General features: G+C 40.2%; 1 protein-coding gene across 1 annotated transcript in view; it reads right to left on the bottom strand.

The window, feature by feature from the left end:
- The window catches only part of WBP4 (WW domain binding protein 4), a gene marked incomplete at its 5' end in the record, with an annotated part of 13,306 nt that extends 6,458 nt beyond the window's left edge, over positions 1–6,848 (bottom strand). The window contains 5 exons of the mRNA XM_010016835.1: positions 2,429–2,484; positions 3,420–3,641; positions 5,003–5,126; positions 5,238–5,300; positions 6,776–6,848. Coding sequence (XP_010015137.1) covers positions 2,429–2,484; positions 3,420–3,641; positions 5,003–5,126; positions 5,238–5,300; positions 6,776–6,848 — 538 coding nt within the window. The remainder of the gene's footprint in view (positions 1–2,428; positions 2,485–3,419; positions 3,642–5,002; positions 5,127–5,237; positions 5,301–6,775) is intronic.
- Between the last annotated feature and the right edge of the window lie 5,157 nt (positions 6,849–12,005).

Genomic DNA, 12,005 nt, shown 5'->3' on the forward strand with positions numbered 1-12,005 from the left:
TTACTTCTTCAGTAAAGTACCACTTTTCTCTACTGATTAACAAATCCATGTGAAATGTGGCAGAAGTTGCTGGTGTTTGTGGATGTGTAATTAAAATGCAGAATCAGCCACAGCTACATAATCAGTCCTTACCCATGATTTAACATCCTCCTTAGGAGCCTGATCTTCATCAACACTTGCACATACAACTACTTTACTGCTCTTCAAGTACAAACTTATTGCCCGCTCCCCTGTATTAGGCAGAACATCCATGCAGCTTCACCATACATTATCTTTGCATTAATAAATGTCTATGTATGGGTATACACACACATAGACATATAGATAGGCTTTGGCACACACAGACCTATACATTTGCTTAATACTCTATTAAAAACTTAGTTAGTTTTTTTAAAACACAGAACAAAATCAGGAGTTAAAGTTCTTGCATCTGCTCTGTAAACAAGGAAAATTGTACCAGTAGGTTCAGAGCAGATGAAGGCAAGAGAGCCTTCAGTGAGCAAGTTTCCTCAAGGTTTTGCTCTCACGAGTGTCAGTGTGCTAGTTTCACCAAAAGAAGCAAAAGGAGAATTTATTTTCTGTAAGTAGAAAGAGGACAAAAAGACAGTCTTAAGTACAACCTATCCTTTTTGTTAGTTAGATCCTGAGCATCTCAGCAGATATTTGACTCTAGATACACTGAGTATCCTACTATATAAATGCTAATTGTAGAGTCAACTAGGTTACAAAAGACCTTTAAGATCAAGTCCAATCATTACCCCAGCACTGCCAAGTCCCCCACTAAACCATGTCACTAAGGGCCTCATCTACACAGTTTGTGAGCACTCCCAGGGATTGTGATTCCACCACTGCCCTGGGCAGCCTGTTCCAATGCCTGAGCACCCTCTCCGTGAAGAAAGTTTTCCTAGTATCCAATCTGAACCTCCCCTGGTGCAGCTCGAAGCTGCTACCTCTTGTCCTGCCACTTGTTACCTGGGAACAAAAGCTAACAAACATGATGTCAATCTAACTGAAGCTACAGATGGTCTTCAACATGCCTCTTTATTATTCTGCTCTCTCCATCTCTTATGATGCCTGAGCAGCAAGCTAATGTGCTGTAAAACAGGGAGGGCCTGTGAATGTACAATTGCAAGCATGCCCTTTAATTTCTGGGCAGTGAGTCCTTGTTAGAGATCTGGAATGTTCCCAGTATCTTTAGCTCAGACTAAATAAGGAGCTATCAAATGGTTGTTTTTAGCAATAGCAAAAATAACTCAAGACTCCACAAAGTCACCGAGCAGGGTGAGGGAGGAATGACAAAATACAGCCATGTGGCATTAGAGAGATATCTGAGGCTGAAGGTGTGTGTTCATGATAAAACTGAGATGAGCTAACTTCAAATTGCTGCCAGGAAGGGAGCCCCTCCTCTCCTTGAGAGGGCATTTCTCTGATTACCCCCAGAGCTGATGGCAAGGAAATAAACCTACAGAGCACTAACCTAAACTCTGACGTCTTCACTCCCTGAACTAGTTCACTGTCAGGGCAAACATGCACCAAAGACCACACAAGATTAGTCACAAGACCACCTCTTTCAGTGGAAGGCTACATTAAGACTGGCTTATAAATATTGCAAAGCTATACCCTGACTGAAAAGATAAAGACTTCACATATACTTCATGAATTGATTCAATTGCCTAAAAATAACCGCAATTATAACCATTTTCTCCTCTAAGTCAACCACTACCAAGTACAGGCTGCATTCTGAGATGTACAGAATGGGAAGCAGTCTCAAAAAGCCAGGCTTTTTCGATCTCTAAGATAAAATCCAACATTAGCAAACAAAACTGACTTTAAATCAAATTATACTTATGAGACTTGTCTTGAAAATGGGGAAATGGAACATCACTTCACATGAGTGTTGTAGAAATCCTATTTTTAATGTTCTGAAGTACAAAAATTCTGGAGTGATGAGTATCAGGAGAAAGCCCATTAATAACAGGAAGAAATCATGGAATGGCTTGGGTTGGAGGGGACCTTAAAGATCATGTAGTTCCAACCCCCCTGCCATGGGCATGGGACACTTTCTTTCTGTCCTTGCTCTGTTCTGCAAGTGTTCCCATGCCTCAAATAAGGAAAATAAAGTAATGTGCTAAAAGGTTCCTTGCACATAGCTTCCATGACCACGGACTATCTGACGGTGCAAAAACACAACCACCAATATAATTTCTCTTCCTTTGATAAACAAATTAGCCAAAAAAATGGTATATTAGAATTTCAGTTTCCATCAAGTATATCACAAAACATTCTATATATTCAGTTTTTCTTTTCCTAAGTTTTTGAAGAGGAAACAATTTATCTTCTGCAATCAGAAGACTTGCAAATTGCTTAACTTGTTTCCGAAAAGTATTTACAAGGACAAAGAAAAGCGTGAGTAGGGGTATTTGATTACCGTTTTTGAGTTTTGAGAGTTGCCTTGGAATCCTTTAGGTTTCTCCCACTGTGATTCTTAAAAAAAAAACAAAAACATGTTTCACCCATCATTCAATCCTGTTTATGTTTAATAATCTTTAGGAAAAAAAGATCTAAAGGATACGATACGACACTGACGTGTGCACATGTGGCAAACAAGTAATATAGCAAACAAAGAAGTAAAAACCTCATTGGAATATAAATCACCCTCGATCAAACTATGGTATGAACAACAAACAGAAGTATCACAACTAAAGTCGACTTTCCTGGGACTAACCACCTTCCAGACTCTGTTAAACTATGGCTGAAACACACATTAATCCTGGAATTTTGATACAACCGAGAGTTGTTTTTTTGTTTGCTGGGGTCTTTCTGTTTTGTTTGGTTTTGGTTTTTTAATAAGAAACTAAACACACAAGATTTTTACCTTTTGACAATTATCTTGTATGAGGAAAGACTATGGTAAAAACTCATGTCGATCCTTAAATTTATAGAAACAGTTTCTCATTAATCATTAAAGAGGGTTGCTCTTATGATCTAAAGTAGATCAGAACACATTGCTCCACAACAGAAGTCAGTTAGATAAATCCTACAAATGTGGAAAGAAACAATCAGACAGCAACCCATAACTGCTCTCATTTACTTGGGCACAGTGAATTTATTTCATACTCCTGATCAGAACTCTCCTTTAGGAAGAACACAGCTATCTTTTGTATACTTAACTTCCGAAAGGCTAAACACTTCCAGATACTGTGGAATTACTGCATTCTTCCATTATTAACAAATAGCAAAACCAGTCTGAAGTTCTGGATGCTAATGTCTTGAATGTTAAATATCAAAACTCCATCTGATTGTTCACATTTTAATAACCAGCTTACTACAGAAAGAGCAGAAGAGTAAAGAAATGCAGGTAGTCTTTTCTCATTTATATCCAACAGCTATAGCTGCCTTTGCTCCTCACTAGTTTTTACCTCCTGTTTTGGTGTTGTAGTAGTATGTATAGCCTTCAGGAGATAATCCTTGCACCCATTCCTTCGTTTCAGTTTTTGGTGGCACTGAGGTGTCTGGAGATGACTTTTTTTTCTTTTCTTTCTTTTCTTTCTTTTCCTTCTTCTCTTTCTTTTCTTTCTTTCCTTTAGTTTCCACTGTGTTACTCTGCATTTTACTCTGTGTCGAACTGGGACCTACATCATCTTAAAGAAAATAATACTCCCTTTTTAAAAAAGAGTAATAATATGAGCTTAAATATTAGTCACTCTTGAGCAACAGCAAATAGGACGTTTTCTTCTTAAGAGTTATTTTCACTCATTAGCATTACACTCATAGCAGGTAAACTTAAAGATTCTATTCAAAGACTCTTGCATTGTAGCAATATTAGAGCGTTGTAAGAAAGTCCAAGTATCAAAAGATGAGTAACATAAAGAGAACAACCGTAAGGACCAATGAGCTCTAACTAAACAAGAACAAAAACGAAACTAAGAGTCATGAAAAAGATAGTTCTACAGGAGCTTAAAACTACAAACTTTTTTTAAAAGGATAATAAGTTGTCACATGGACAGAACAAAGGTACTTGCTGAACTGCAAGCTAAGTAGGAGATTCTCACCTCCACTGTTAGACACCAGTGGGAACTCAACCTCTCCTACTCAATAGGAACTTTTGCCTCCAACTGGCTGTCGTGGTTTAAGCCCAGCCGGCAACTTGGAACCACCCAGCCGCTCGCTCACTCCCCCCCCTTTTCCTTCCTCCCCCCGCTCCCGGAGGGATGGGGAGGAGAATCGAAGGAATGTAACTCCCACGAGTTGAGATAACAGCTCTCCAGTAACTAAGGTATAATACAAACCACTACTGCTACCAATAATAATGATAAGAGGAATAACAAGGGAAAAGGACACAACCGCTCACCACCCGCCGACCGATACCCAGCCCGACCCGAGCAGCGATCTGGCCTTCCGGGTAACTCCCCCCAGTTTCTATACTGGGCATGACGTGCTGTGGTATGGAATACCCCTTTGGCCAGTTTGGGTCAGGTGTCCTGCCTCTGCTTCCTCCTGGCTTCCCCTCCTCTCTGGCAAAGCATGAGACTGAGAAAGTCCTTGGTCAGAGTAAACATTACTGAGCAACAACTAAAAACATCGGTGTTATCAGCGTTGTTCCCAGACTGAAAGTCAAAAACACAGCACTGCACCAGCTACTAGGAAGGAGACAAAATGACTGCTGTAGCTGAACCCAGGACACTGGCAAAAGTGACACATGAAATTAAGCACAGGAAGCTGCACTGCTGATTGAAAGCACCAACTACAGCCTATTTTATGTTATCACACTGTTCAATTTTTCTACTCCAAATTGGACTGGTCCATGGGCCAGAGGACACTGTAGCTAAAAGCACTCTGTACTATAACTTCTGCTACAGGCAATCTGCAGGATCCCCCTTTTTTCTTTCTTTTTAATGGAGTCCCTCTCTCATGCTCCTAAAAACTAATTTAAGAAAAAAACTTTTCCTATTCAATATTCTTCCACTTCTGTCTTTAATCTTTTGGCAGCTATATGAACTACCTGGCTTAATTCCAAGCCTTTTCATATCCTCTTGATAGGCTTTCATTGCAGCCTCCTCCATTGCTGCAAATTCTTTTGACATGTTTTCTTCTTCTTTTGCTTTTTCCAAACTTTTCTTTTTAATCTAAAACAAACAAACACACACACAAAAAACAAACAAGAGAATAAATTAAACAAATCTGATAATGAAAGAGATTAAAAATAAACATTTGTGCAATGAAGATATCTGAGTTACCTCACTAATTCTTTTTGCCACATTTTCTTTATGATTCTTTCCTCTTTCATGAAAATCAATGCTCTTCAAAGCAGAGAGAAAACCAAGAAAAATAGTAAGTATTATGCAATTTTAATTTAGTTAATTTTAGCTAAAATTAAGTTAGACTAAACTTAGTTGAACAAGCCTAAATATAACCTATTCTGAAAAACACCTCCAGCAAACACTACAGCTACAAAATGGCTATAGGAATTCAGAAACACTGAGAAACACTCAACTTGGAAGTTATGAAATATTGGTAGTGCTCTGAAATGGTGTCATAAAATTTCACAGTCTGTATTTCTAAGATCTAAAGTTTTTTCAAATGATACTGTCCACTGCACATAGAGACAAATAACAGGGAATTTGGGCTCCCTTCTCCATGCTATCCTTCCAAGTATCATCCCTTGATTTTTTTTGTACCCTCTCTGTTTTCATGGAAACTTTTTAAAACCATATGGGTTATTCAGCATTCCAAATATTAGCTAGAGTCCTCAATTAGACTACCTCATGGACTTAAACAAGCCTGCAGGTCCACAGATCTAAGAGAGGGAAAGGGAGAGGAAAAGGCAAAATGTGAGAGGAGCTGGGTAACTGAGGACAGCAGAGCAGTCTGTAAGCCAAAAAGCTGCCAGAAAGACTGAAGCCAGTAGGAACTGGAGAGAGTTCAGAAGCTGTACAGGGACAACAGTGGAAGTCCTCATGTGGTTCTCACAAAAAACATCTGAGCTTATTTAGATGTTCAGATGTTGGGTGCCTGAGCCTGACCTAGTAACATGGGAGTTTCTTTGCACGAACTCATGTGCAGAAGATGCACATCCAGGGCAAGATTTATCTCATTTAAAGGCAGACTTTTTAAGTTCCCCAAATCCCTCCCCTTTAACGTGTGTTTCTCTTCACTGACTACAAGAAGGAACCTAAGCCAATTAGCTCACACTTGTCTTTCTGAACTGCAGGTATCTAACTGTAAGACAGATGAAGCTCAGCTCCAGGACTACCCCTGGCACTGAGTCAGGAATGCATGACTTATTTCTAAGTAAGAAACCAATCGGCCTAGTATTCTGCAAAAGGCATCTGCAAGTCAGAAACACCTTTCTGTAACCCATTAACATTTCTGCGGGCTGTCTGTAATTAAAGAAACCTGCTTTAAATGCTTAAGAGTGCTGGCTGTACCAGGCCTACCATATATAAACAGTACATATGCCAGGTTTTGCTTTCTACTTGCATGTGAAGGCCAGGAACAGGCACAAAGTTTCAAGACAGATCTTGAAGTTACAGAACTTGGAAGAGAAAGCAGGGTTAGATATTTCAGTTCTTATCTGTAGTGGCAAGTAGAACAGCAGACACCACTTTGCATGCATGTACCTGGCTCCCACATAACGTATTTTAAATATCACAAAGGCATTTTTAAAAACAAATTTCATGCATCAATACATTAGTATCAAAAGTGATGTCAAAAGCCTGTAATTCAAATTCCTAGTATTTCAAAATCATTGACATATTATGGTAGACCATCATACAGGTCTGTTGTCAGCTATCCAGCACTTGCAGTAATCGCAGAATTTTTTTGGCTGAGATTTCCAGTAATCGGCCCTGGGGAGAGAAAAAAAATAAGTATGTATAATCTGAAACAATAACCAAAGCCACAGGTCTTTACATATCTATATAGCTTAAGAAACTAAATCTACTCTTTTGGTGATCATATTGTTCAGTATTGGGATTGTCCCCATCTGACCCCTGCAGAGTGAAAAATTTTTACAATGGAGATGGCTGCTGTAAGAACCAGAAACACAAGACAAGGCAAGCTAGAGGTAGATAAGCAGCTCTAGATATCCTACTAAACACAAACTGTGCAACTTGCACTTTTCATGGATGTTTTGTGTTTTTCGTAAAAATGCATACAATAAATGTGTCTAAATGTAAAATGTTAGATTTAATGTCAAAGTCTGCTTTGGATACTGTACACAGTGAGCTTGGCACCACAAAGGTGCAATTTTGGACAACGCGAGCTGCTGTGGGGAATCCTAGAACAGATTCTGGCCTGTGGGGTCACAGACACAGCAGTAAATTGTTGGGATGATTCAGTGTAAAAATGCGAGTAACTTCTGAACCATGTAATTTAGGTAAGTTCCATTATGTGTGAGGAAACGTGGGGAAAACTCTTCAGAGCTCAAAAGTTAGAACGCAAGAAGTTTAACAATAAACCAAACAAGCCCTCCAATGGCCATTCCTTCATCAAAACCCACTATGTAATGCCAGATGAGGCTTGTGAAATAATTCAATTTTTTGTTAGCTTGCAGCAACAGAGGCAATGCTTTTGTTCAACAGAACACATTCTAGCAACAGACTGCTCTTAAAATGAAAAAGAATGAGGGGTGAAAACAAAAATATTTCAAGGTTACACTGAGAACATTAAAAAAAAGATCAGTCCAGAACCCGAATCTTCGCCTTTGTCTGAAGATCAATGGACAGAGTTCAAGGAAAATGCTTTTTCACGACACTTTTATTCAATAAAACCAAAACTTCGTCCATGCATAGTGATAGCACCTTCAACCCTTATGATACACGCAAGCACATCTTTCATTACCAGAAACAAACCTCAACTCTTAAAATTCAAACACATACTAAAATACATCCTCCAACCACTGCTTAACATAAAAATACAACTTCTCAGAGGATACAATTATTTAAGAGTGTAAGTATGAAGGATATGATCTGAAACCTTCAACCTATAAGCAATAGTGTGTTAGCAATGCTGAGCTTTTCAAGCAGTTTTCTGGAAGGCTAGAAAGGAGCAGCTGGGCTTCCCCTGATTTAAACAGCAATCCGCTCATCCCTGAGAGGTGGTACTTTAAAACTGGGTGATTACTTAGTCACACATTTAATTAAAAGGCTTTTGAGATTTATATATCAAAATATACCACGGCCAGAGCCTGGAAAATTGAATACTCCTGGCTGGAAAACCAGCCTAGTGGGAGGGAGAAATTCAGAGCTCAGAAATACCTCTAGCCCCTTTTTCCTACTGGAGCTATAGCTCCTAATTTGTCTCTAAATCCTTCGTCATCATCTCAGATAATGTTCCAGCTGAAAGCTGGGTTAACCTTCCTAAGGCAACAGACCAGTTCTGACAGAAAACACATGAACTGTACAAGAGCCTGGCTGCGTGTTTCAGATGTGCAAGAACATCTGTGTTACTTCCAAGTTTGACCTAACAGAGCTGCCTCTTTCTCTTCAACAGAATGAAGTGCTAAAATTAAGACTGTACAGCTGCACCCACCAGAAGTCAACACCTGAGAATGTGATGAGCTGTATTTTCACAGCTATATTTTCCACCCAAATGCTACTGGACATCACATCTGCAGCAAACCACTGCAGCTACACACGGTCATCGTGCTGGAGAACCTGAGTGCATTCCTGGGGATTAAGTGTAGATCCAGAAGCCTTTTGTTTTCCTCTCTTATTGGTTTTGATAAAGACTGGAGCTGGCTCTCTGTTGTTAAGTATAAATGTAAACAATACTCTGTGCAAAAGACTTGATATCCTGGGAACCTTAAATCCTGCATTTCACAATTAATGAATTGTGAAAATTATGGTCCCAAGATTTTCCACCTTGAGTTCATACTACTCAAAACCAAGCTCAGCTGAAATATCCATGGAATATTATCTGCCACTGTAACAACGGTGGAGCCTGCAGAGCACCAACAGGGCTGCAATGAGAGTAAGCCAAGGAGGAGCGTTGGGAAAGAAGCAGCAACTGAAGCAAGATCCCACTTCAGTGGGAGGCAGCAAATGCTTCACAGGGTCTGGTCACAAACCTCAAAGTTAATCCAGATCACTGACAATGTTTCAGTATGCAATTATGTTATTAATCTGCCAAACACAGCCTTGAGAGTAGATGCTGTTAAAGCGGTACAGTAGTTTTTAATACTTGAATAATTGTGTACAAGTCAAGGGAAACACAGTTATTTTTAAAAGTCATTGCAGTCAAAACCATACAGCTTTTAATACTCCTTATCTTCTGCCTGTGCTTCCATCAGTGAAGGCTGGTTCTTGTTTTCAGCTGTATAGCTGGACTAACCTGCTAAGGACCAGAAAACTGACCAGCTAGCCAGTACTACCACAACTACCTTCCTTCCTGCCGTAGAACAAGGAGCCAATCTGGCTTCTCCAGGTTTGCAGGGCTGAGGTTCAGCACTGCACACATTTACCCAGCTCCCAAACAGAAGCTTGGCAACACAGACCCAGGGAGGTGTGCAAGTTCCACCGTTAAGCTCTGTCTCCCAGGAAGGACTATGACAAAGTCCAGTGGAAGCCTGGTTTTCCAGAACTGTCTGAGCAAGCTCAGCTTGGCAACTGGCTACTCGGCACCCAGGGAACAGAGCAGCTCAGATAGTCGGGTACTGAGCAACTTCAGGACAAACTGCTGCAAACTTTCAGCCAGTTGGAAGAAATTTGTGTCTCCTACAGAACAGTGATTTCCTTTCAACTTTTCCTGGTCAAACCGCTCAGGGGGCAGAATGTGCAACAGTTCAGCAGGAAGGAAAAAGAGAGAGAACACCAAGATGTTTTCTTGAAACTTTAATGAAATGACAAAACTCTTTGCTGCAAACAGCAGTAGAGTGCAAATAGCGTCAATGCTAAAACCATTTTCAGAGTTCTGAAATTCATTTAAAACTTCAGAGGGAGTGAGAAGATGGGGAAGAACAGCATTAACAGCACCTGCTGCATTCATCATTTCAGAAGACAGGAAAACGTTGAATCTCAGAGAGAAAACTCAGAAACACAAGTATTTTGACTTTTGCATAGTTAATTTCTTGAGCTATGAGACTCATTCAGCCTACGCTGCAGTGACCCATTTACACACTCCAGCACGTGAACCACACATTTGGGAGCACACAAAGGGGACAGGTTCTGCTGACAATGATCAGAAAGTAACCTGCAGAGTAACTCCATCAGGAGTGGGGTCCTGGACCCCAAAACCAGTCAACCTGTGAGCTGCTTCTCCCCACAAGCTACAGTATTATTAATGTTTTAACAGGCGGTGAAATCAGCTTTCCTTACACAGAGAAGCTTAAGAAACACTCATAAAGAAGCTATCTTCAGCTGAGACAGCTTTGCCAGATTTGACTTTGAGACTGGGATGGAGGTTTTTGTTCCCACCACACACTGGTTTAAATTAAAAGGGGCAGAAGGTAGGAAGGGAAAAAACAAACAAACAAACAACTATTTCAGGTGGTTCTGAACACAAGAAAAAAAGAGCATGTGGCTGTGTATCAAAACCTGGAAGCATTTCCTTTGAATAGCTCTAAAACATCAGGCTTGAAATTTGGCAGGGATGCAGGGGGGACTGTATCAGGGATATATCTGTCCAAATTATAAGCCTTTAGGGAGTAAAAAACATCATACACATGCTCAGCAGTCTTCTTGGTTTTAATAGGTACAACCTCTGCAGACTTTACACAAAGTTAGTATCTTACAGCTTTCTGCAGGTTTGAGCACTGGGCAGCTGGTGCGTGCATTGTCTTGAATACAGGGGTGCAAAGTGAGAAAGGTACAAAGTCAAGTTCTTGACTACACAAGGAAATGAACTCAGAGTAGCTACTGTGGCTGCTGTATAACAGCAACTGAACAGGAGACAGCGTTCAGAAATAGTAATAAACTCTGTTTGGGAATACTGTGTACTTTTAAAGAAAAATAATAGTTCTGTAATGGAAGGAAATTGAAAGAAAAAAAAATCACACCTATTTCACAATAAACCCTACTCCACGGGCGTAGGGTTTCAATGGGTTCAATGGGAAGCCATTCCAGAACAGCTAATTCTAATTCAAATATCCCCGTATCGCTAAGACCTAAGAATGCCATGCTAAAATTGACAGGGTAGGTGGCCAAAAAGGAGGTGGTTTTCTTGTACTGTGAAGTGGATCCCAGCAACAGCCCTAATGACCCACGCTCTCAAATAATTCACAACTCCATTCACTCCTAGTGCACTAATCCTGCCCTAGAAACTCTGCTTAGATACATACCCTTACTAAAATAAAATGTATTTAAAAACAAGAACTCAATAAACCAGCATCCCTGACCCAGTGAGTACATGGGGCTGTCCTTCTACCTAACTGCGGCTTGTTGGCCTTCTAGTGTTTCACAGAATATACATCCGTATATGGGGTCCTACAGACGGATGGGAGTTTCATCCACATGAAACAGGACAGTTCTCTGAAGAGTTTTGTTCTTCTGGCCTTCGAGTCCAATTTACTTTTTGCAATCCTTCTGTAAATTCTAATTTACAACCTGAGTGGCTGCTGCTTCTTCTCACTGTATTAGCCCCTCTGAACAACATATGAATCATAATATCCTGCAAGACAACCTGATCAGAGAGCAGAGTCTGCAGCAGCTACTCAGTCTGACCTGTACTGGTGCTGAAGATCATCTGCATGGATCTGCTTTGCCAGCTCACTATTCTAAATCGTAAACTCTGTAACTTTAAAGGTAATGCTGCAAATATTTTTAATAGCATGCAAGAATATGTAAGAGTATCAGGGCAGGCAGCCTTCTGCATGTATGGAACTCCAAAGAACCTTGTGTCCCCTACCTTCAGTTGTCTAAAAAGTTGGATGTTGAATTGTTGAGCTGTCCATGCCAATAGATGGAGACTATCACCTCCAAAATGCCACTCTTTCTGTCCCATTTAGTCATCTGAGAAACAAACTGAACTTCATAAATGCGTGTTTCTTCCTTACACAGGGAACCTAA

This window comes from Nestor notabilis, unplaced genomic scaffold (genome assembly GCF_000696875.1).
Source record: "Nestor notabilis isolate BGI_N333 unplaced genomic scaffold, ASM69687v1 scaffold11126, whole genome shotgun sequence".
Taxonomy (NCBI): Eukaryota; Metazoa; Chordata; class Aves; order Psittaciformes; family Psittacidae; genus Nestor; species Nestor notabilis.